This window comes from Mytilus californianus, unplaced genomic scaffold, assembly GCF_021869535.1.
Source record: "Mytilus californianus isolate M0D057914Y unplaced genomic scaffold, xbMytCali1.0.p SCAF_2, whole genome shotgun sequence".
Taxonomy (NCBI): domain Eukaryota; kingdom Metazoa; phylum Mollusca; class Bivalvia; order Mytilida; family Mytilidae; genus Mytilus; species Mytilus californianus.
This window is the reverse complement of record NW_026262668.1, coordinates 92,140,752-92,168,083: the sequence shown is the minus strand read 5'-3', so window position 1 is coordinate 92,168,083 and position 27,332 is coordinate 92,140,752. Positions and strand designations below refer to the sequence as shown.

General features: G+C 32.0%; 1 protein-coding gene and 2 long non-coding RNA genes across 3 annotated transcripts in view; 2 read left to right on the top strand and 1 right to left on the bottom strand.

Moving 5' to 3' along the window:
* LOC127728481 (uncharacterized) overlaps positions 1 to 7,846 on the bottom strand; it is a 52,138-nt gene extending 44,292 nt beyond the window's left edge. The window contains exon 1 of the mRNA XM_052235881.1: positions 7,786 to 7,846. Coding sequence (XP_052091841.1) covers positions 7,786 to 7,800 — 15 coding nt within the window. The 5' untranslated portion in view covers positions 7,801 to 7,846. The remainder of the gene's footprint in view (positions 1 to 7,785) is intronic.
* Positions 1 to 27,332, top strand: part of LOC127728496 (uncharacterized) — a 90,690-nt gene that overhangs the window by 570 nt on the left and 62,788 nt on the right. The gene's annotated exons all lie outside the window — the stretch shown is intronic.
* Positions 9,548 to 27,299, top strand: LOC127728504 (uncharacterized). The gene is made up of 2 exons (XR_007994151.1): positions 9,548 to 9,671; positions 25,311 to 27,299. It is a non-coding gene; the product is annotated as an uncharacterized LOC127728504 (long non-coding RNA).

Genomic DNA, 27,332 nt, shown 5'->3' with positions numbered 1-27,332 from the left:
CACCCCATTGGTCCGCCACCCTATTAGTCCGACACCCCATTGGCCCAACACCCCAATAGTTCGACACCCCATTGTTCCGACGCCAAATAGTCTGAAACCGAATAATTTAACAATAGTTGATATAAATAAGAAGATGTGGTATGAGTGCCAATGAGACAACTATCCATCCAAGCCCCAATGTGTAAAAAGTAAACAATTATAGGTCAAAGTACGGCCTTCAACACGGAGCCTTGGCTCACACTGAACAGCAAGCTATAAAGGGCCCCAAAAAGACTAGTGTAAAACAATTCGAACAGGAAAACTAACGGTCTAATCTATATAAAAAAGGAAAAACGAGAAACACTTATGAACCACACCAACAAACGAAAACCACTGAACAGCAGGCTCCTGACTTAGAACAGGCGCATAAAAAAAGCAGCGGGTGTAAACGTTTTAACAGGCGCCAACCTTCACCATAACCTGAAACAGTGGTATAACATTACAACATAAAAAGACTCACAATAAAATATCAATTGAAATGGCGTAACTCGATCAAAAAGACAATACACAAAAACAAGTAAATATACACTGAACTAATAAGTTTGATCTATGATACAATATTAATAAAAAAGATGTTTCAATGTCAAAAAGACAACTTTAACCTAGGACAAAATGGCGTTAAATAAAGAAACGTACACTGGTAAATTCAAATATAATAATTTTGTTGTTAGGAGTACAGAAACATCTTTTACAAAATAATTTTTTATTATAGTACGAGAACAGAAGTGAATTTTTTTTTCGTCATACTAAATACTTATCAAAGGTGGTACATATTAAAAATAGTAAGACGAGATATAAAACAAAATAAGTAAACATTGAATAACAGAAATGCATTACAAATTGTGTCAACAGGTCAAATCAACACGAAAGTACGATTTGAGAGTACTCGCAGTTACTGAAAGCTAGTTAAAAGCCAAAACAATTAATAATAAAAAATCAAGCATATATCTTTTTTTATATTAGAAAGCCTGGTAACGTGTTTATCTAATATTGAAACTGCGTTTGGAACCGAAAGCCTTATCTATATACTGATCCAAGTTATCAAGGTAGGTTGGTAGACATGTATTTGTGAAAATATTGGGATATACTCACCAATAAAACATATAGAATGATCGAGACGCGGACCTCGTTCTTTTGCGTGACTAAAATACGTGCACTATCAATCTTATCTGCAGTGAACATTTTGTCAAACTCGAATATAATTTGTAAAGTTTTGTCGAATTATGTTCATGCAGTTCCGTAACTGTGTACCTCTCCCAAAGCAAAGTGATATTATAGATTTAAGGATATAATAATTGTGGACCTCTATAAATATTTTAGGGTATCCATTAATCCAATTATGGAGGTCATGATATCTAAAACTATGGAGGTCCTGAAATATTTCAGGATATCCTAAAATGGAATTATTGAGATCCTGAAATACTTCAGGAGATTCTTAAATACAACAATTTTGACTAAATCCACACTTCATAAGAAAAACTTATATATTTATGAATTGAAAATTTGAAGGATTTTTGTTTTAAAATGGACCTTGCCTTTATGAAATCAAACATTTTGTAAAAGAAATTAAAGACCCATAACTCAAGTCAAAATCTGAAAGGAGCTTGTCTTTAATGAACACATTTTGTAAAAGATCCTGTTCAGGAAAACTAAGTTATCTTGGCAGGTGCCCTTAATTATTAGATTTAATGTGTTCATGTCAAATAACTGTAGACCAATAAATGAAAAAAACTGCACAATCTTAAAAGAACCTGTCTTGATAGGACAAACAGTATGTTAATGCAAACTTTATTTAATAAATGACATACCCAGACAGACCAATAGTATATCATAATACATCATCAAAAAGGATTAAGTTATTATTACATCAATCTTTCTTTTCTTTGGAGAAATAGAATCTTCAGTAGTAAAATCCTCTCCAAATGATACTTCACTGAAAAATAAAGCAACTATGAAGCAAAGAAAGCATTAAAATAGAGTACCAGAAGACCAGGAAAGAGAGCACTGTTCTTTTGATATGTTTGATTGTTTCATTTACATCCAATGAATGTCCTTACTTCTCCAACCAGATTATTGAATTTGTTTTATTTTATTCTATATTTTCACTCACCAGAAAATATTCATAGTGAATTATATTTCCAAGCTGATAATTTTTGCTTTTTGAAGTTTGTTTCTATTACAGTATTCCAGAAAATAGGCAAAAATGAAAAAAAATCATCCTCATTTATTGGCAAAAACTGTTATAAGAAGTCATCTGACAGTTTTGAAGTAAATGGACAGTAGAATGAGCTGAACATTCTGAACATTTCTGCCCCGTCAGATTATTCAATAGCATTGCTTTTTTATACTGTTGCCAAAATGATATAAAAATGTTTTATTGCAGAACAGATAGATGCTTTCCTGTCTTAAATTTACTTTGGAAGATGCTTTCCTGTCTTAAATTTACTTTGGAAGATGCTTTCCTGGCTTAAATTTACTTTGGAAAATTTGTATGGAATACAATTATATTTTATCCAGTTCTTGATAAAATATTCCATAATATCATAAATTTCTGGAAAACCAAATTTGCTATGAATTATTTTCAATCTGAAAGGATAAAATAAAATGTTACATTTATTTCACTTTGACTGAGCTATTTTTGTAAAATTCCAAGGTTAAGAAACTTATCTTCAACTTTTGAATATAACTTGTTTCTATTTTCATTGGCCCATTATTGAAATTTGTTATTATCTGCCCATTTTTTAGGAAGACAGATTTGCTTGAGTGATTTTTGTTGACACAATGAAAAGAAGATTGCTACAAATTAAAATGTCCTCTTTCAATCAATTTGATCAAACAATTTACACATTTTAAACAATAATCTGTTGGCTCACATAAGTAAGTATATAATTATGTTTCCTATAATACACAGTGGTAAAAATAATGTGACAACTCTTTCCTTTATCCAAAATATTGTATTGCTACAAACTTAAATCTATAAGACACATCCACCTAAACTGAGACTACTATAACATGTGTTATAGTCAGATCTGAATAACTTATATTTGTGTTTGATGCCGCAAATAATATGAGTTATCATCCACATTGTTTCCAAAATAGATTTATCTTAACATACCACTCAGGTTCAAATGTGGTGGTGTTGTAGCTACAAACTGAATCCTGCTTAGACTGCTAAAATTGTTGACAAGAATTCTAAAATGAAAGAAAAGTAATGAATTTAATGCTATCTTTTTTTGCGTAGAAGTCAAAGGGATAGGCTCCTCTTCAGTCTTGAACTTGATAAAATTTACTTATAAAGTTCTACTATCTTGGATGTGAAACTAGGTGGCGCCCATCATCTTTATTTACTTCCTTTTTAACCTACAACCTGTTTATATACATGTATGATATATTTTAAGTACACAAATATCGTTAAAATAATTTTAATTTCATCACATGACACACCTCTTTTAACACAATTAAGGCATTTTAATGTTTGATGTTTCATTAGAAGTTAGTATAAATCAATATCTGCCATTAAAATAAAATTTTACAACATTATTAATAATTAATACAAAAAGCTACTCTGACTGGCAAAACAAAAGAAATTAAAGGGAAAAACGCTGACATGATATTATCCATTTTACCTTGTATCCTTTAAGGTAAAAAATGCAGATTACTACATTTATACATATTGGATAATGGTATAGAACACTGAAAAACTAATACAAAAAAGATTTCAAGATTTGACTTTTTCTCAAAATTTCCAAGTTTATCAGTTCATCTTTTTCTATGAAAATATCATCAATGGTCAAGACACTGAAAATGCAATAATTATGAAATACATTTATCAATAAAATCAGTATTAAAAAACAAATTTTACTTTAAGCTCGAAAGAATCTTATGGCTACCGGTATATATGTTTGTTTATGAATAATGATTTCTCAGTAATGACATGTCATAAAAACATTTCATAATGATCATAAAAAACTTTATATAAAGTTATGACTTTAACAGGAATTTGAGTAAATTTTTATCAAAATCAGACCTGAAATAAGTTTTGACCATGTTTTTAGAAAAATTAGCTTTTATATGAAATGTAAAGAGGAATTTCAAATGGGGACACAATTTTGACCTTAGAATATACTATAGCTAGCAGAGGCAGATTAATGGGGTGGGGATAGAGGGGGTAGGGGAACCTGGTCCCCCTTATGGAGCTTCATATATGATAAATGCTTTAACTTTTTACAAGATCACCTCAAACATTGGCTAGTCAGCACTGACCCCACCCTTTTCTTTTAAATCCTGGATCTGCACCTGACTAGTTACTTTAATAATGAATAACCAATTAAATTAGACAAATAAACAAAAAATGAAGATGATATCAGGAAAAAATTGGTAAGAACATAGGCATATCTGTAATTTTTAAGTCCCTATCAGCAAACACATGTCTATATTGTTGTTTTGTTGACTACACAAAAGCATTCGATACTGTTCAAAGGCTTATGCTATGGTATAAATTGTCAAAAATTGGTATCCAAGGTAAACTTCTGTTATTAAATCTATGTTTACTAATGTGTATGTGTTGATGGTTTTAATTATACCTCCGCTTTAAAAAAGGGGGGTATACTGTTTTACCTCGGTCTGTCCTTCCGTCAGTCCGTCAGTCCATCCGTCAGTCCCATGAATATTTTCGTCGCATTTTTCTCAGGAACTACTTGACAAGGATTTCTGAAATTTGGTTTCAGGGTTTATATAAGTAAGTTACACCGTATGATGCGTTATCAGATTCATCACTCAACAACTTCCTGTTTACCGAACACTTGTATTATTTTACACATGATAGCCAAGTTGAAAATTTTCATCACATTTTTCTCAGGAACTGCTTGACAAGGATTTCTGAAATTTGGTTTCAGGGTTAATATAAGTAAGTTACACCGTGTGATGCGTTTTCAGATTCATCACTCAACAACTTCCTGTTTACCGAACACTTGTATTATTTTACACATGATAGCCAAGTTGAAAATTTTCGTCACATTTTTCTCAGGAACTACTTGACAAGGATTTCTGAAATTTGGTATCAGGGTTCATATAAGTCAGCTATACCGTGTTATGCGTTTTCAGATTCATCACTCAACAACTTCCTGTTTACCGAAATATTTCGGCGGGGGTATCATCAGTGAGCAGTAGCTCACAGTTTTACTTGTTCTGATTACTTCACCAATAAATTGGGCTTGATGCAGGGAGAGGTGTTATCCCACATACGTTTTTCATTACATGTTAACGATTGTGAAATGGCTTTCATTAATTATAATGTCATTCCATATGAGAAGAAAGAATTGAATTTATTCCTACTTATGTATGCTGATGATATGGTTATTTTCTCAGAATCTGTTTTAGGGTTCTAAAATATGCTTGATACATTATATGAATATTCAAAATGGTCATTCAGTGTTAATATTAATTAAACTAAAATTGCAGTATTTAGAAAAGGTGGTATAGTTCATGTTGATGAGATATGGTATTGTGATAATGAAGAAATTGAAGTTGTTGATAATTTTACCTACCTTGGTGTATTATTGAATTTTAATGGCAAATATAATATGTTACAACAGAAACTTTCCGAACAAGGTAGAAAAGCAATGTTTGCTTTTAGAAGAAATATCAAAAGTATGTATTTAAACTATGTCACTTTGTTATCTCTTTTTGATACTTATATCAATTCTTTATTGAGTTATGCAAGTGAAATATGGGGTGCACACAAAGCCCCGCCATTGAGAGAGTACACTTGAACTTTTATAAGAATATAATTGGTGTTAAATTATCTACTAACAATGTTTTGATATATCATGAACTAGGTAGAGTGCCTTTTATTTTTACAAGAAAATGCAAGATTTTCAAATATTGGTTTAAATCGCTCAATACTTCAAACTGTATATTGAAAAACTGTTATAATTACGTATATGGTGAATTAGAGAGATGTCCAAATATTAAGTGTAATTGGTTATATTTTATTAAGAATGAAATGTTGTTATTGGTATAGCCAAAACCTTATTTCAGACTTGCCTGATGTATATTTTGCTGTCTTTAGCAACGTGTATATGATTGTCTAAAACAAGAACTTGATGCTCAGTTGCATACTTCTCCAAAATGTTCTAATTATAAATATATGTTAGATAATTTTTGTCTGCAATTTTATTTCTGCAAACCAATTCCTAATGTTACAATACATTTATTCCGAAAATAAGATTAAGTAGCCACAACTTAGCTATAGAAAATGGAAGATTTTATGGTATAACAAGAAATAATAGAATATGTACTTTTTGTAAAAATGATATAGAGGATGAGTATCATTTCATCCTCAAATGTCCATTTTTTCAAGGTTTTCGAAAATTTTATGTAAGCCATATTATTAGAAAACACCATCAATGTTCAAACTTATTAAACTATTGAGTACAAACAATGTAAAAACACTGTGTAATTTAGGTAAATTTAGTTTAAGAACCGATATGTTTAAAATAGTGTTTATTTATAATAGCAACACCTTCTGCTATTCTGTCACATAATTTGTGTTTATATATGTATTATTTATGTGGATGCAATTCAAATGTGCACCTATAGTTTATATAGACTTTGGTAATAAAGATATATCAAGATAAAGTTTCATGAAATCCAAGAAACACCCCCAAACCCACCTCCCGCTATAACCTCTAGATCCGCTGCTGTCTATAGTTCTGATTTCAAAAACGAAGTTTCGGGTAATTAACATTAAAGAAAACCTGTAATTGTTTTATGGTAACCGGCACGCAACCAGTAAATATCAGAGATACAGTATATAACACCATAGAAAGATAGTTCGTAAATTTATTTAAAATCCATAAATACACTATAACATCGTACATTTAGTGATAAGGAAACAATTATGAGACACCAAGCTTGACAATACACAGTTGTCCAAAAACAAAGCTGAGTCTACAGATAAATAAAATTAAAAAAGTCACTGTCCTTAAGGTCATGTAACAGTAAATGGGCTATGTCACAGATTTTGCTAACATTTTGCATACAACCTTGGCTCGTTTAACTATAACTGAAAATCCAAAAAATAATGCATTTATATCTTTTATCATCTGATATATTACTGATTGAATTCTTTCAAAAAAGGTGAACATTTGTATAGAAAGCACATTAAATCTGCGAAAAAAACTTCTTAAATTTTTCATATTAAAAAATAATCAAAAAATCACTAATTTCTACTACATAGATTTTTCTTTAAAAACTATATGTTGTTGATACAGAAATTTCCTTTTTAATGATATAAGATAATCATATGGTCACCGACTTCGTTTTTTGTCTAATAATCAATCAGGTTACCTAGTTGGTAGTGAAAAACGTCAAAAATTAACGTTTTACAGCCTGCAACGCGTTGACGTAACACTTATTTCGACTTTTTGTGGTATTTTTTCACATTTATACAACACAACTTTGATTGTTTGAATGATGTATATCGTAAAAACGAAGTCGGTGACCCTATCATTATTTTACATCATTAAAAAGGAACTTTCTATATCAACAACATATGGTTTTTCAAGAAAAAATCTGTGACATAGACACATAGCCCATTCATTGTTCCTTGACCTTAAATGACCGAAGTATCACGACGGGATACAGAACAAAAAAAGGATTCTTTTATCAAAGTTCATGTCCACTAAAAATAAAATGGTTGGTTCCTTAGCATCCTGCATTTTCGATTGTTTATTCTGTTCAAACCTGTTCAAGAGACATATATATATGCTTTATACTGCGTACGTCCGTCAACAGTTCACCTTCTTCAGACAGATCATCGTCAGATGACAGAAGAAACTTTCCCACCAAACGGAACTTTATTTTAGAGAGTTGAAATTATTTCCCTTCATACAAAGCAATACCATATTTTAGAGACATATACTTATGTCTCTGAAAAGGTCAGTTGCGGATCAAAGGGGGGGGGGGGGGTTCCGGGGGTTAGAACCCCCTTTTTTTGACGATCATTGACGATCAATGCTTTTGAATGGGGACATACGGTTGGAACCCCCCTTTATCCTGGGTTGGAAAACCCTTTTAAAAATGGCTGGAACCGCTCCTGAAAGGTTTAACGTGTCTAAAATTCAAATAAGGATATATTGACACCCCAGTCTATGTATGATTGAGTGTAAAAGGTGTCATAGTATTTTGATGGACAGCACTATGTTACCTACAACCAAGGATTTCATGGTCATACAAATCCTAGCAAATCCTTGCTACAACCAGAGACATATAATATAAAATTGTATTATATGTCTCTACTACAACCCATTAGAATAAGTTATCAGTATAGTCAGAATATACCAAGGCGACATTTAAAACTTATTAGTGGAAGAGAAACTGCCAATGCCATGGCAAAAACGTGAAGACAGACGAAAATGTTGCAAACTATGAATTAGAATAAAGTGTTTGATGAGGTGTGTTCCTTTTGGGTTGTTCCATTCATATACACGTTAACTTGCCAAGAAATTATGTCACTATTAACAACCACCGTGTGCCATAAATGGTTAACGTCTTATTAAAATCCAAATTTCCTAAGAAAAGCTGCAAAGGGAAACAATGCATGTAATGACATTGATACCAGATTTCAAACTATTTAATCTATGACCAGGTCAATCCGTTGATGGTCAGATATATGCACTGGATGCAAAATCCACTACAAAAGAAAATAATGGTATGTAGTGTTGATTTTGATGTAATGGGTTTAATCAAGTTTAGATCGAGACTTTTTTCTTATAGAGATGCTCGGAGAATATTTATAAAATCGTTGAGTAGAATCCATAAATGGTCCTATCTGATTTAAATTTTAAAAGGTTATTAACAGATTGGTTCAATTTTATTCGGAAATTATCAAACAATGCTCAATATAAAGTTTTCATTACTTTGGGCCTCTAGTTTTTCTGTTACTTTTTCCAAACATTTTTGCTTAGATTTCTTGTAATAGTGTGACAATGCTACAGCATCCCAACGAACAAAATACTCAAACAACACACAGAAGACAACATACAGTCTTCAACGATAGAAATTTTTCTATTCAATACGTCAACCTCTTAAGTCGTCCATAGTCTATAAATTAAACGGGACTACAAAACAATTGGCCATCAATACCAAATTTATCCGAATAACAAAAAAAGAACATTTAGATATGACGTATAACAACCACTTGGGAGGTTCCTGACTTTTGGAATGCACATATATATGTCACAGGGTTAACTTAGATTATCAAAGCAGTTTCTTTCACATCAAATAGCCCATATTGAAGATACAAATGACACAAAGTCAGGACCATATTTCATCATACATCAAGAAACCATATGAAAGACCCAGAGTTATGTTTAATAAAAGTGAAAAGTATCATGTTTTATTCTTTTGAGTGTGTCAATATAAAGCGAAAGAATGCTTTAAATCAATAGATTTTCCATAAAATCCATTGTTATTGTTAATATATACAATCCTGCATATCATCAATAATCAGTCGTATACACTGAAATGACGGGAGCGCTTGATTTCACATTGAAAACACCTGAAAATGAAAAGAAATAAATACATATAGTATATGGAATTAGCGATAATTGAATAAAACAAACTTCAAGGTATGTTAAAGTATAACTTTAATGTGTTATCAAATACTAACAATTTAGTTTCATTTAAACATAGAAAATATTTAACGATGCTTGCCCTTCTCTCTAAAGTTAAAAAAAGAACAGCAAACATATGGCGTATGTTTACTATCCCGCTCTAGTTTCTTAAATTTAGTGTAAAAAAATGGAAAATTAATAATTTCTTTTATTTTTTTTCTAACTGTCCTGATTTGTAAAATTGAGAATGGAAATGGGGAATGTGTCAAAGAGACAACAACCCGACCATAGAACAGACAACAGCAGAAGGTCACCAACAGGTCTTCAATGCAGCGAGAAATTCCCGCACCCGGAGGCGTCCTTCAGCTGGCCCCTAAACAAATATATATACTAGTTCAGTGATAATGAACGCCATACTTAACTCCAAATTGTACACAAGAAACTAAAATTAAAAATAATACAAGACTAACAAAGGCTAGAGGCTCCTGACTTGGGACAGGCGCAAAAATGCGGCGGGGTTAAACATGTTTATGAGATCTCAACCCTCCCCCTATACCTCTAGCCAATGTAGAAAAGTAAATGCATAACAATACGCACATTAAAATTCAGTTCAAGAGAAGTCCGAGTCTAATGTCAGAAGATGTAACCAAAGAAAATAAACAAAATGACAATAATACATAAATAACAACAGACTACTAGCAGTTAACTGACATGCCAGCTCCAGACTTCAATTAAACTGATTGAAAGATTATGTCTTCATCATATGAATATCAGGCACAATCCTTCCCGTTAGGGGTTTAGTATCATACCATCATAACATATATGAGAAGAACATAACCCGTGTCATGCCAACAACTGGTTTTTAAATAAAAGTGTTTAGTGCCGATGCAAAGACCCTATAAGTGAATCAATATTAACGCCAAAATATGCAATCTTTAATGACCTGACAACAGTATCGTAACTATATCCCTTCTTAATAAGTCTATTTAAAGGTTTTGTTAGCTTCAGAGGTGAATACTGACATTTTTGTGCTTTATAAAGAATATTTCCATAAAAAATTGGATGTGAAATACCTGAACGTATAAGAAGTCTGCATGTTGAGCTATATTTACGAATGATGTCCTTATACCGATGATAAAATTTAGTAAATGTTTTGACTAGTTTGTGATATCGAAAACCCTGGTGTAATAATTTTTCAGTAATACATAAATTTCTCTCGTTAAAATCTAAAACATTGTTACATACACGAGCGAATCGTACAAGTTGAGATATATAAACACCGTAAGATGGTGACAAGGGAACGTCACCATCTAAAAATGGATAATTAACGATAGGAAATGAAAAATCATCTCTTTTATCATATATTTTAGTATTAAGCTTTCCATTAATGATATAGATATCAAGATCGAGGAAAGGGCAGTGGTCATTGTTAGTATTAGCTTTATTTAAAGTAAGTTCAACAGGATAAATTTCTTTAGTATACATACTGAAGTCGTCATTATTGAGAGCCAAAATATCATCCAAATATCTAAAAGTATTATTAAATTTGTGTATCAGATGTTGTTTCGATGGGTCTTTGCTGATTTTTGTCATAAATTGTAACTCATAGCAATACAAAAAAAGGTCCGCAATAAGTGGTGCACAGTTAGTCCCCATTGGAATTCCGATAACCTGACGATATACGGAATCTCCAAAGCGAACAAAAATGTTATCTAATAAAAATTCAAGGGCATATATAGTATCAAAGCATGTCCAATTGACATAGTTTTTTTGTTTATTGCTACTAAAAAATGACCTAAAAGAGTTTGAACATATATATTCACATTCTGACTTTTTAAATGCCCATTCAATTAGGTGTGTGAATTTTTTCTTAATGAGAATGTGAGGCAATGTGGTATATAGGGTAGAAAAATCAAAACTTTGAACAGATTCAAAATCACCAATATATGCATGTAATTTATCAAGTACTTCCAACGAGTTCTTGACACTCCAAAAGTAATTAATTCCACTATTTTCGAAGGCCTTATTTGAACAATTTATGACTATTTGAAATTGCTTTTATAGTTTCTTAGAGAAAAAAAAATAATAAAACGACTGTAAACACAAATTGGAATATTGAGCTAAAGAAGAATTCATGGTAATGAAACTTTTTTTACCCTTTGAATTAAAAAATCTTAAAGTATTGTAAATTCATAATACATTAGTGTAAGGTGTAAGGTATCGGTTTTCATTGTTTTGAATTTTGTCTTCGAAATTCATATTAGCCCTTCAAACTTCTCGAATGTAAGGAAAAACTTTTAAAAATCTGCCAAAATGGTCTCGTTTTGAGATTGTGCCATTGATATCAAATATGGGCAACATCATTGCCCTAAAAAGATATTTTGCGATATGGTGTCTCATCATAAAGATGCTGATGTGAGTAGGTTTTTTCTTATGTCTATTTTTACCAAAAACCATGTGTAAAATGGCCGTATTCGATCAAATATGTGAAGTTTGTCATTTTTTGAAGTTCCAGCGAAATCACATATGATAATATAATATTTCTACTCTGTAGTGACCCGACTACATCGTTCTCATTTATCAATATATAAATAACATTATTTTACAAAGACTGAAGAGTTGACTTTTTGCAAGTTTCTGAGCCAAATAATGGCATTTATCATACCTCCTTATCCTTTTTTTGTTAAATGTGGTAATTTCCATTAGAACATAGTTTTTTCTACCGTATCCATGTCTGCAAGAAGGGACACATGATACCGTAGTCCTATGTTGTAAAACTGCGATGTCTTACGTGTAGCTTTTCTGGTTCCACAAATTTCGGCGTTCAAATTTCAAGGAAATAGAAGCACTTGCCTACAATGACTGGATGCCTTGATCATCATAAGCAGCCAAGTTTCATGGAATTCTTGGACATACTCAATACTTCTTTTCCTTTCCTTGAAATAAAGTTGCAGTTCAGATAACATATGATTTTTAAGATTATTTTGGTTTATTTTTCTATTTTTTAAAGAAATAGTTGCCATGTATGATGGCGGTTGGGGGTTATAGGGTCGTCAAGTTGGTTACTTGTTCTCTATACGTTACTTATTCCTTAATGCTTATTCGTTACCTATTCGTTACTTATTCCTTATTACTTATTCCTTATTCCTTATTCGTTACTTATTCATTATTCCTTATTCGTTACCTACTCGTTACTTATTCGTTACCTATTCGTTAATTATTCCTTATTCCTTATTCATTACCTATTCGTTACTTATTCCTTATTACTTATTCGTTACCTATTTGTTACTTATTCCTTATTAGTTACCTATTCGTTATTTATTCCTTATTCGTTACCTATTCGTTACTTATTCCTTATTACTTATTCGTTACCTATTCGTTACTTATTCCTTATTACTTATTCGTTACCTATTCGTTACTTATTCCTTATTCGTTACTTATTCCTTATTACTTATTCGTTATCTATTCGTTACTTATTCCTTATTCCTTATTCGTTACCTATTTATTACTTATTCCTTATTACTTATTCGTTACCTATTCGTTACTTATTCCTTATTCGTTACCTATTCGTTACTTATTCCTTATTCGTTACCTATTCGTTACTTATTCCTTATTCGTTACTTATTCCTTATTACTTATTCGTTACCTATTTGTTACCTTTTCGTTACTTATTCCTTATTACTTCTTTTTTTACGACTGAATGGAACTTATTTAAATAAGAAGATGTGGTATGAGTGCCAATGAGACAACTATCCATTTAAGTCACAATGTTTAAAAAGTAAACAATTATAGGTCAATGTACGGTCTTCAACATAGAGCCTTGGCTCACACCGAACAACAAGCTATAAAGGGCCCCAAAAAGACTAGTGTAAAACAATTCAAACAGGAAAACCAACGGTCTAATCTATATAAAAAACGAGAAACACTTATGAACCACACCAACAAACGACAACCACTGAACAACAGGCTCCTGACTTAGGACAGGTGCGAAAAAATGCAGCGGGTTTAAACGTTTTAACAGGCGCCAACCTTCACTTTGAATAAGACTATATTCCCTTACATATCTTTTAATCGTATATGCCGTGATTTTCATAAACTAAGAAAGGTGGTGTTGAATTTTGGCAGGCAGCAATGACGACCACTGAATTACAAGATCATGACTTGGGACAGTCACATAAAATAATGTGACAAAGTTATAAATGATTGTTTGCGCTCAATACGTTCCCTAATCTGGGACAGTGGTGTAACAGCACAATGTAAGCACAAAAAAACAAACACAAAGACAAAGACAAAAAACAAAGTACCGATTAAAGAGTACCCGCAGATACTGAAAACATGTCATTTACATGTTTTATTGTTGGATTCTTTACTATGATACCTCAAAAAAAAAGAGAAAGTACAACTTAGTGATGGTATCACACTTAATTGCCTCTGCTTGTATTTAAAATTGAACATAATTTAAAAAAAAGTGTAGTGGCCATTAATCATCAAAAGAAGGACGATCTGAACAAAATAAAATTGAGAATGAGAATGGGGAATGTGTCAAAGAGACAACAACCCAACCAAAGAGCAGAAAACAGCCGAAGACCACCAATGGGTCTCCAACATAGCGAGAAAATCCCGCACCCGAAGACCACTTTCATCTACACTGTCTGTTTTGGAACCCCAGGCTTAAAAGGGCCCAAAACGGTTTTAACCAGAATCAAACCCTTATCTAATTTCTGTCTACAAATTGAACATAACAGACTTTGTTGTTAGTCACGTTATTTGGAAATTAAAATTATTATTAGGGGACTATGTTGGATATGCCAACGAGAACACATAGACTGCGTCATGATTTTGCAACGTAAACAAGGGTATTATTTTTGGTTTAAATTCACTGACTTGTACCACTGTTTCATTTCTATATTTGAACTTTACCAACTAGTTTATATTTATTATATTGTACTGCCGACTTGTTTGTGAACGAATTGTGATCTAGATTCCCATCCATTAGCTCAAACCCAATATTTTATATATTGACGATGGAATAAATGTAAGGTTTTTGGCTTTACTGTATGTGAAGTTACCGTAAGAGTTTTGAAGATGTGTATACCCTGTGTTATTACGGCATAATTACTGTAGTCTCTACGTAAGACATCAGATACGAGGTATTTGCAATTAACGTCCTTTGTCAAATACGCCTTATTTATTTTTATTGAAATCAGTATTAACATATTGATTTCGTGTACTCGAGTATCGTATTGATATAGGGATGTTCTGAACCGGATTTAAAAAATAAACTGTACGAGGAATTAATAGAGATTTCCAATAAAATAACTTTACTCGACATAACCGACCTAACTCAACGTATATCGTCCTATTGCATCGAAGCATGACGGAGGGGAGCATACACTGCATGCATTTTTGCTCTTTGAACACGCATTTTTTGCTGATATAGACTTAATGTAAAAATCAACCCCAACTACTTTTTTTAATCTTTAAATATTTTTTAATTAAATTTTTAATGATTTTATTGACAAAAATATTTTAATGGAATAAGTAAGCTAGCAACTTGTAATCAAATACACCCATCATTTCTTGTCATTTCACTTGACCCATATTTCAGTTCTTCTCAACATATAATTTTAAAAACTACCAAGTAAACATTTAGCATTAAAATATTAAAATAATGAAATCCGAAGCGAGAAGGTTATCTGTTTTTTTTTGTTTTTATAAGTTTTAACGTTTAAAAAGTGGATTCCGACACACCCGAATGTAAAAGGTGTACGCGACTAACTTTAAAAAAAAATAATTCTATAATTTAATTCAAGATAATTTGACGTTGGCAGAAATTCATATCATTGATGCATTTATCAAAATGTACTTTTTAGTCTTTAACTATAATAATGCATGGGACGAGGTTTTGATCATGTATACCTAAAGGTGCATTCGCAGATACAGGGGTAGAGGGCATACTCCCCCCTTTCGATCGCCAAGTAATTTTGAACATCTCACATTTTCCACGTTATCTTTACAAATGTTTAGTATAAAATCGTCCAATATTTTTTCGCGTTGCTCGGCAGTATAAATTCAATTATCGGAAACTACGCCCTCTTTCATATATCTTGGATCCGGCCATAATCACAAATTGTATAACACAAAAAAAAAATTAAATGATTGTCGTTTGACTTTGATAAATACGTTTTAAAAACAACAATGTTTTAACATTAGACATCTCGCACGAGAATTAAAAGTTTAAGACTACATACTGAATTGGATTTTTTCCTGGATATAGAGCTCACTTAACACGGAAATGTGATACTGGCGTGTAATCTAATGGACACAGACACATATTCTTGTTTCTGATGTTTCTTTTAATATAAATATTCATTTATTTAGTTACATATAATCCCATTAACAAATAATCATGTATCTTTTACTGATAAGTAATCATTACATTTTATAGACACTACATATAATCTGCTATACAGTTATGAACACTAATGGTCCTACAGACACTCTGTGCTTTTGACATGACACAAGGTCTTGCTTTTCTAGAGTGTTTATGTACCTTTTTACTTAATTTGTGATATGTACAAAAAAGAAGATGTAGTATGATTACCAATGAGACAACTCTTCACAAGAGACCAAATGACACAGAAAATAACAACTATAGGCCACCGTACGACCTTCAACAATGAGCAAAGCCCATACCGAATAGTCAGCTTTAAGAGGCCACAAAAACGATAAAACTAACGGCCTAATTAATGTACAAAAAAAAAGAACGAAAGCACAGCAACAAATGATAACCACTGAATTACAGGCTCCTTACTTGGGACAGTCACCGCCATACATAGAGTGCATTTCTTTCTAGCACAAACGATGCAAACGACTAAGCGCGCACATGTTTTGATCATTTGTTTCAAACATACGTTTGCAAAGTTTACATAAACTTTGACAAACTATGCACTCGCTAAAAATGTGTCTGCAGTTTGTCGTTTGTCGTTTGTTAGTACAAACGCTACATGTGTTTCTAACTTCAACCTTTAATATACTAAAATCAATCGGGTCCAGGACCAATCCAGTATATCTTATTATTATCCTTCGTAATTCATCCATTTTCTATGTGCATATATTGAGAGTAATTTAGAGCTGGTATAACTCTGTGAATGATACATATTTTTTCTTGTGGAATACATTTTTCATAATTCATACTTGCATGCTTGTAGTATGAGACTTATGTGTGTATTTTAAGAATAGAAATTCATATCTGGTATGTGTTTTTATTACCAGTATTACAAAGGTGTTTCGGTTATTGTCATGTAGACCTATGCCTATCCTCATCAAGTATCACCTATATTTTACTTTTCTTGTAATATTTTAGAATGGTTCGGATTTGATTTCACTTATGGGGATACATCTGTTTACCAAAAACATGTGCATGCATTATTGAAAGTTCAAAACAGGGTAAGAAAACACGGATTAAACGATGCATTTGTTTCTTCTTTTGTAGCGTTTAGCAAACGATAACAAACGCCACACAACGTTTACAAAATTTTGGTTAGAAAGAAATGCACTCATAATGTGGCGGAGTTAAACATGTTAACGAGCCTACTTACCTGGGACAGTGGTGTACCAGTACGAAATAATTGATGAATATTCTAGACTGGATAATTATTCTGTATTTATTAGTTGTAGTTGTTTTTAAGATAGTGTTCAGTAGCTGTGAATACTCTAAGATCGGTACATGGAGTTTATTTTGAAATACTAGTAATTGCTGTTTTTGTGCTTCGTTTTAGTCGGACGAGTCAATCCCTTTCTTACTGTTTTAATTATGAGTAGACATGATCATTTGATAAACATACTTCTATGATCTCTATTGGCTTTAACTTGGACATTTATAAAAATTATGTAGCAAAGAGATGCATGCATAAAATAAGTTCTCGACATAAATTGGCTAAAATATCAGATAAGAATTTAGCCTCAAGCTATAAAACTTACAAGCTATAATAAATACGACGAAGATTTAGCCTCAAGCTATAATACTTATGATGATGATGATACTGATGTATGTCTTATATCCAGCGACAATTATTACATATATATATTAAGGATGATGAAATGATAGCGATTTGCTGGATTGAATTGTCACACAAAATAATTGAACCCGTAATCGAGGATGGCCTGCTACCAGTCAATTCAATATTTAATAAAAACCTGTTCATATGTTTTATGCTTTAAGTGCATATATTATTATTCTAGCAACACTTGGTTTGTTTTGATATCACTTTTTGTTGCATAATTTGTTTGATTTTTCTCCTTGTTTCTTTGTATCAACAAGCTTAGTTTTTATTGTAAAATGGTGTTTCACAGCTTCCATTATCCTTGTGACTTGCTATTGTACTAATATCCAGTAGGCATGCAATTATTATTCTAAATAGTAAAAAATATTTTTTAACAAGTAAAGATTACCCCGTTTTGATCCAGACTTCCTTATCACTAGTATCTAAGATACATACACTGACAAAATATTGTACCCGCACTCATATTACAATCAACCTGTCTGTCCGTCTGCCAGTCTGTCCGTTCAACAAATATTTTCAATTTTCTCTTCAAAAGCAATAGTATGCTTAGCATGCATTCTTTTTTCGATTTATTCCTTACACTCCTGGGGTCAAACTATCAAACACAGTCCAAACGGTGTGAATTACGACTACAGTGACTCGTGCTGTCGTCAACAATAAGCAAATACTCACACCGTATTATCAGATACTAGTATATAAGGCATTGACTTTGAAAAATGTAAACTTTTCAAACGAAAATAAACATTTTACAAGAGTAAAATTAATACGAAAATGACATCCACTGAATTGAAAGCATCTGACTTGGGAAAGCCAATATAGAATTTGGCCTGATTAAATGCGTTTACCAGCGCTCAACACTCTGGTGTAACAGCACAATATAAGAAAAAAAAACCCTGTAAAATTCAGTTGGAAATAGCTCAACTAATCAATATTGAATTAAGCCCAAAACAATTACATTTTTGAAAGACACAGAGTACCGATCTTAAAGTACCCCCAGGTACTGAAAGCTGATTCTTAAATGTTAAATTACCTGAGAATATTAAACGTATTTAGTTAAAAAGAACAAAAAAGGAGATATGGTATGATTGCCAATAAGATATGAAGTTGATGTAAGCAATGATAGGCAACCGTACGACCTTCACCAATGATAAAAATCCATACCGTATAGTCGACTATAAAAGGAACCAACTTGAAAAAATATGAAACAATTCAATTAAGAAAACTACCGGCCTGATTTAAAACAAAACAAGTTACGAAATACAAATATAACAGATATGAACAACAAGTCAACCACAGGCTCCTGACATGGGACGGACACATAAAGAATGAGTGCTCAACCCCCACCCCTAAGCCTGGGACAGTGGTCCAAAAGCACGATATAAGAACAAACTGTAAAAACTTTCCTTCAGAGAGCTTGGTTTACAGGGTGACATCCCATTAGTCCGACACCCATTATTCCGACATCCCTTTATTCCGACAACCCATTACTCCGACAGCCCATTATTCCGACAGCTCAATATTCCGACAGCTCATTATTCCGACAATGCATATGTGATAAGTGTATGGGTAAATTTTCCTCAAAAGACCAACTCCGTTCTCGATAATATTTGTGGTTGTCCGTTTAGATTCCGATTAGTCTTCTCATTTATAGTATGTACAAATGTCATTAACGAACAAAAAATAACTGGGCGTTTTCGTCATAACTACAATGGAATCAATTTAGTCTTTATATGTGTTATTACTCAGTTTAACTCTCGGTTAGATTTAAGAAAGAAATCTAAGTTGTGCATCCCCGAAAATGGGAAATAATACAACTTTGACTGTGAGCTTTTTGGTATCAATTAAGGCCTTTTTGAGTTGTAGATTTCAAATACCCGAAAATGTATATACTTTACGGCGCCGACCCTTTATCTTTTGCTAGGGGCGCATGTTTTTTGTCGAGCCTTCGACTTTTGTCGAAAAAGCGAGAAATAGCGATCCTGAATTCCGTCGGCGTCGGCGTCGGCGTCGTTCTCGTCGGCGGCGGCGGCGTCCACAAATATTCACTCTGTGGTTAAAGTTTTGGAAATTTTAATAACTTTCTTAAACTATCCTGGATTTCTACCAAACTTGGACAGAAGCTTGTTTATGATCATAAGATAATATCCAAAAGTAAATTTTGTAAAAAAAAAATTCCATTTTTTCCGTATTTTACTTATAAATGGACTTAGTTTTTCTGCCAGGAAACATTACATTCACTCTGTGGTTAAAGTTTTTGAAATTTTAATAACTTTCTTAAACTATCCTGGATTTGTACCAAACTTGGACAGAAGCTTGTTTATGATTAAAAGCTAGTATCTAGAAGGAAATTTTGTTAAAAAATGGACTTAGTTTTTCTTCCAGTTAACATTACATACAGTCTGCAGTTTAAGTTTTTAAAACATTTATTAGATTCATAAACTATCCTGGATTTTTACCAAACTTGGACAGAAGCTACTTACAATCAAAAGATAGTAAAGAGAGAAATATTTTTTTTTTTTTCCCTCATTTTTGTTGAGCCTGCGATTAACAGCAAAAGTAGGCGAGACACTGGGTTCCGCGGAACCCTTACGAATTTTTTTCTTAATTGTTCGATTTGAAAAAAAATTGATTCACGAGTAAAGCCCCAAAAAGTGTTTAATTTGAACGCTGTGCACATGTTGAATAAATACTGTTTCTAAAAAATTTATTTTCATGAAATAACTTGAAAAAAAAGTTTGCTTCTGCTAACTATTTAAAACCTTTTTGTACTTTGGTTTTTTTTTTGGAAAAAATAGGCTCTAGAAAATAACTCCCCCCCCCCCCCCCCCCCCCCCCCCCCCCCCACACAAAAGATGAATGGTCGATGCCTTGGTATTCCCGTTTTCTGCTGCAGAAAACGGAGATATAAGATATTCTAGGTGCGGGTTATTTCGAACTAGGGACATCTTGGACCATAACAAACTTGGACCATTGCAAACTGGGACTATTTCTTTATTGAATTTGATCGGCTGTCATGAAAGGATCCAATCATGCCAACAAACAGTTGTATCCAAAGCTTTCCAACAACATCAATATAGTTTTAAGCAAAAATTGTCCTAAGGTCCGTGGCAAAAATTTTATATTTTTTCATGAAAGACGAGAAAATATGAGAAACAGGGTAATTTGTCGTAAAATCGGCGTATATTCTTTTATTGAAAACATGTAAACGGAGCCTCCACAACAACTTATTAATAGATATAAGAAGATGTGGTATGAGTGCCAATGAGACAACTCTCCATCCAAGTCAAAATTTATAAAAGTAAACCATTATAGGTCAAAGTACGGTCTTCAACATGCATGGTTGTATGTATCACAATGGGATTCTTTTTCATTTTTATATTTTGATAAAAAAAACTATCATGACAAAACAAAATCCATTGGAGGTCAATATATATACGTTGGTTTAACTATTTTGGGCGTCTATTGTTTGTTCGTGTATTATATAAAAATAAGGAGATGTGGTATGCTTGCCAATGAGACAAATATCAACCAAAGTTCAAATGAAGTGGATGTAAGCAACTATAGGCAACCGTACGGCCTTCAACAATGAGAAAAAACCCATACTGTATAGTCGGAAATAAAAGATCCCGACATGAAAATATGAAACTATTCAATTGAGATAGTAATAGCATATTTTATAACATAACAATTTACGAAAAAACAAATATTACAGACTTGAACAAACGACAACCACTGAACTACAGGCTCCTGACGTTGGGACAGCCACAAAAAGAATGTGGCGGGGTGAAACATGTTTGAAGGCTCCAACTCTCCCCAAACCTGGAACAGTGGTGAAACAGTACAACATAAGAACAAACTATAAAAATCGTTGAAAAGGGCTTAACTCATCAGATCGATACAAAGAAGAAAAAACATCCGTAACAAAAACACAGACCGGACGTGGAAAGGTATTTATACATTCTTCAAAACAACAAAAACACAAAGTACAGATCTGAGAGTAAAACTCGCAGTTACTGACAGCTAGTTCAAAGACAATAACAACTTATAAAACAATCATGTATCTAAGACGCTGTGTGTCTATCATGTCCTACGTGCGTCTTTGTCAAATGATTTTCCTTCTCCGGGACATTACTTTGTATACCAAATTAACAACTACAGATTTTTGTTTTTTTATTTTTGAGTAAACTGGCTTAAAAAAGCATGTGATGCTGAAGCTCGATGACCTGTCAAAATTACTTGTACCTGATAATAGGCACAAAATTTAGGGAAATGCGAATATTGAAGAAAACAGATACTATTATTATTGACAATATCTTGTAAAATGTACAGTATTATTGCATCACAAAACAGGGCTCCAGTAGAATACCCCCCTTGGGTCGCGTTTAAAAAATGCATCAGTTTGCCTCACTTTTAAGATTTTTTTTTAAAAGTCGTAGGTTGTTTTAAATTAGACACAGAGTCGTCCACCTAATCCCTAAGGTGGCGTTCGGATTTGGCCATATTGGGGCCACACAATATTCAATATACATAATAGATTCTGTATTTATTTTATCAAGCAAATCATATTCTGACGCCGCTTAATTTGTTCGAAATAGTTTGATGAGAATCTGTATAAATAATTCCCTGTATAACGTAATCCGAATTCTGCATATATATACGAAATTAAAATTCTATTTAGTCTGTATTTGCGTATGCAAAGAATTGTAACGTCATAATTTCGTATATACGGTATTCGAAGTCTATCCGTACGGAAATAGTTCTGTATATCCGTTTTTTTTTAATTCTGTAAATACATAAACGATATCTGTATATACGAAAATGTGTAAAAATACATTAATCAAATAATATTCTCAAATTCTAATTACGTAAATACAGATTTTGAATTAAGTATAAAAAAGTATTCGAACTACCTATATATTATATACGGAATTTTACTGTACATATATAATAAGTTTTTACTAATCCTAGGTATAGCCCACGTATTGTCGGATGCATTTTAAATGACAATTTAGCACAAGCATTCAAAATAAAATGTATTTCATTTACTAGTAAGATTAATCAGTGATGCTTATTTAATTTTCCAAAAAAGGTTCTCAAGAAGATCAATTTTGTATATTAAAGAAGACAGCAATATTCTTACAGGAAACCGATTAGTCGAGTATCGTTTTGGTATTCGATACTCGGTACTACCGAGCGATACCCGAACACTCGAGTACTCGTTGAAATCCCTAATAATAATATATACGTTATAATACAGACATCATTTTTTTACCCTGATACCGCGCAATAATCATTTCTAAGTGTCGGACTAACTGACTAATGGATTGTCAGATTATTGGGCTGTCGGAGCAATGGGTAGTCGGATTATTGGGCTGTCGCTTTATTGGGCTGTCGGACTAATGGGTTGTCGGATCAATGGGCTGTCGGACCAATGGGCTGTCGGACTAATGGGCTGTCGGAATAATGGCGTGTAACCGTTTACACATATATACATATTCAAAGTAATTATTGGTATAAAATGTGTTTTCAGCTGTGTATCACCTTCAAAGGTGATCCTATGCATGGATATGTCGTAGAGTTTAACTTTTATATATAAATATATACCTCTAATGCGAGACAAAAATTGAAACTAAAAACTTTTACTTAACTCAATCAATATGTGATACTTTTAGAATCCACTTCTAATTGGATTAGTAAGAGTTGTCTTAATCCAAAAACAACTATGACAATATCAAGCCTTACTTATTAAAAGTACATTTTAAAAAGAAAATTACTGTCAAGACAGAAGTGGCAATATAGTTGCCTTAAAAGTGTAACAAGTATATAAATTGGCATTCTCGTCCACTTTTAACCCAAGTTACCTCGGACAGGACATTTTTTTAGCCAATTACTATGAACTATTAATTGATATTTTACTATCCACAGCAGTCAATGTTTATATGCAGATTAGTCATGAATTGCTAATCAAGTACAACTTTCAAATTACAATCTACATAACGAATTAGTGTACACATTTATTTACATATATCATTATTAACTACAAAATTCTTTTTTTTTAATGTTAGTTGACTTTTATTTGAAAGAAAAGTGTATGTCAACTATTAAAATTTAAAGAAGTACAAGACCTGTATTAATTATTTTCAAATATACACATCCCTTTGTCGAACGTTTTCCCTTGGGGAAAAAAATCGGAGATTGTAAATAAACAAGATTAACTGCAGAAGAAGAGATTGTTTGAAATGATGCTTAATAAAGTATGATGCAATCCCAGTTATCAACTTTAACAGAGAAAAATTCTGACTAACACTTTGAATTCGATATTTCTGAAATTGCTAGAAAAATCTCTGTCATATAATAAATACCCAAGGAAATTAAATATTATAAACATTTAGAGACGAATGGAAAAAGGGACACCAATCTCATAACGACAATTAAAAGCATGTCAAATATTAAATAATAAAAGTTTCAGTTGCAAAGTATATCGAAAAACAAAGTCATGGTCAAAACCATGAAAGACAACTCAAATCAATCGTATGATAGGTAAAGATACGTGTATATACGTGGTCTTATGACAGTGAAGTTTTGGCGGGAATCTCAATAATCACGTGATATATAAAAATCATGATTTCTTTCGTTTTTCATCATCTTAGAAATACTTGATATTGATAAAATTTATCCTGAATGGGTTTTATAGTTTAGGAATACTTAGTTAAAACCTGAATGACGCATTTAACAAAATTAGTAGGTTAGCAATAACCGGTCCCGTTACGTGCGGACGTCGAGTTAGGTACGTATGTCATTTTATTGGAAATCTCTAATGGAACGTAAGTCTAAAGCTACAAAAGTAATGTATATTGATTACTGAGTTTTTATATTAGTGATATATCAAATAGCATTTCATTGAATTAATAATGGATCGTGTAAAATTTCATTTTTTTTGGATATCAGAGGATTTCAGAACAGAAAGCGCGACAAATGTAACAGTTATAAAACCGAACAGGACACATAGTTATAAACTTATACACTTGTTACAATTTAATACATTTATAGAATAGATTGTTGGTACTTTACTCTGTCTGTACAGGATAGCCATTTTAAAGAAGAAAACATAAAATTTGATGGAACAGAAATATCACATTCAAGTATAATTCTTGCTACTGTAGTTTTATGATTTTATCTGAATCTTTTTGTAATAAATTTCCCCAAACTGAACTACATTAATTTAATATATATATATATATACAGAAAGAAAAAATAAAGCTCCATTTTGAAATTAATAACTCCTTACATTCCATTATCTTTTAAAATTCTCAATTTGATTGAATAAACGTTTCAAGACATCTAAAGTATATTTATCCTCTGACAGCTTCTTCTCTAAAATAATTTCAAAATAAACTACTTTGTCATTTGAATGATGTGTGATTTGGTATGGATATTTTAAATTTCAAATATGATGGATGACCTGACCTTACCATAATAATTGGTCCCTCAAGAGCAACGATTAAAACGAGGTAAACCAATATAATTATTTTTTAGTTTCAATAATGCATTGCATATGTCTTAAGTTTGTTATTCTGTGTACTTCCAGATGTCGGTTTTATACAAAGGGAATGAAAAAATGTACATCGGATTAAATATTGGATTCAGTGTGATGATCGGGATAATCATCGTATTATGTATTGTATGGAGACGCCTCTGTATTAAAACAAATAATATGATTCAACAGAGGCAACTACAAGCCCACGAAAGAAATCGTGCCTGGGGAGACGATGGCAAGCCTGTGAAAAAGAGCTACACAGCAAAGAAAGAAAATAATTTCTATAATGACAATATACATAACAATATACATAGCAATATACATAACAGCGTGGTTATAGAAGAAGGAAAAGTGCAAATGAATGAGGCTGAGTTCTTACAAAAATATATATAGTTCAAATCCTGTACTTTAAAGAGTTCTAAATTCAAATTCCAACGTTCTTCTTTTGGTTCTCTCTTTGCATTGCACCACTAACGTATTTGATTACATTCATTTAAATTCCTTTTGTTCAATTTGAACAATATATCAAGAATTTTTATCCTGAGGTAACCAGTCAGAATTGACAATTGTAAAAATTATTTTGTGCTTATTTTGCATTGCATTCCATTAGGTTTGTGTTTATCTTGAAATTGTGGTTTAACCTTAATGGTGTTTGTTTAAAACTCGTATTGTTTATCGATATAACTTTTATTGAAAGACATGTTTAAATCTAACAGTGATTTATCATTGTAATTGCATTTGACGAGAATTGGAAAGCATTCATAGCCTAACGCATGGCATCTTATTTCAAAATATATTTGTTAATAAAAACGGTTTCCTTTGTCTTATGTTACACAGAAGATATAGATCTGGGTTTAGTTTGACCTTTTTTCATTTGATCATCAAAACACTAAGCTTCTGTCCCTTCAACTAATATATAAAATGTATTAATTGTTCAAACAAACACATCTTGATATTTTCAAAATATTAACTGGCAGATTAATAGAGGCAAAAGAGAGACCATATCGTACTTTCTATTTCGATAACTGTATAGCATTCCATGTACGACTTGTTGAAGTGGATTATTTTGCTACTTAGATATTTACTTGCTGTTTGCCTCCTTGCAGAAAAAAGTAGATAGTTAAAATAATTTTATCTTTTTAAACATTTTTCAAAGATAGTTTAGGAATTTAGGGAAAAGTCTAGACTTTAACAGTACTTACAGCTCTTTTCATAATGCTAGCAAGACAAAGTTTTGTTTGACTTGCTTGCTTTGTTTGTATAAATGTTTGCTCAAGCATTGTAATTAAGATTGACATCTGCAAACAATATAAGCAGGCGTAGTTAAACCTGTGTATAGGTAAATTTGATTATGTGATAATGTCCAATCAAATTTAAATATAATGTATACAAGTTTAAATCCGCCTTTTTATGTTGTTTTCAGATGTCAATCTTAATTACAATGCTCGATCAAACACTGATACAAACAAAGTAAGCAAGCCAAACAAACCTTTGTCTTGCTAGCATTATGAAAAGAGCTGTAATCAAAAATAAATCTGGACTTAACAATGATTAACCAAATATTTCCAATAAATATATTAGGGTAGGCATGAAAAGTTAAGGTAGGTAGGGAAATACGACTAGATTATTTTGCCTTATATTTATGTTTAAATTGGTTGGAGTTGTACATCATAATGTTATATTATCAAATGTTTGCTGCTTTAATTTCATGTCAACACGCTTGTCATCGCGAATTTTGATTTGTTTTGTTGTTGGATTCCAATGTTTTTCTACTTTTTATTCCACTGACCGTTAGTTCGAGTTACGGTCACTACAATAAAGATATAACATGTTAAATTACATGTACGACTTTTTAACAAACTATTATATTTAATACTTAGTCCACTCTTTGACCTGTTTTATATTCATAATTTTATGTCAATCATTAAGAAGGTTAACCTTAATTTTGTAATAACTATGTGATCTGTGATATTCGGTATGTTAACATTGTCTTTCATGTACATGTATTGTGCGATCTCTAAAATAAAAGTTGTTTATCGACCAGAGCCTGTATATTTTGTTTTGAAATTAAAA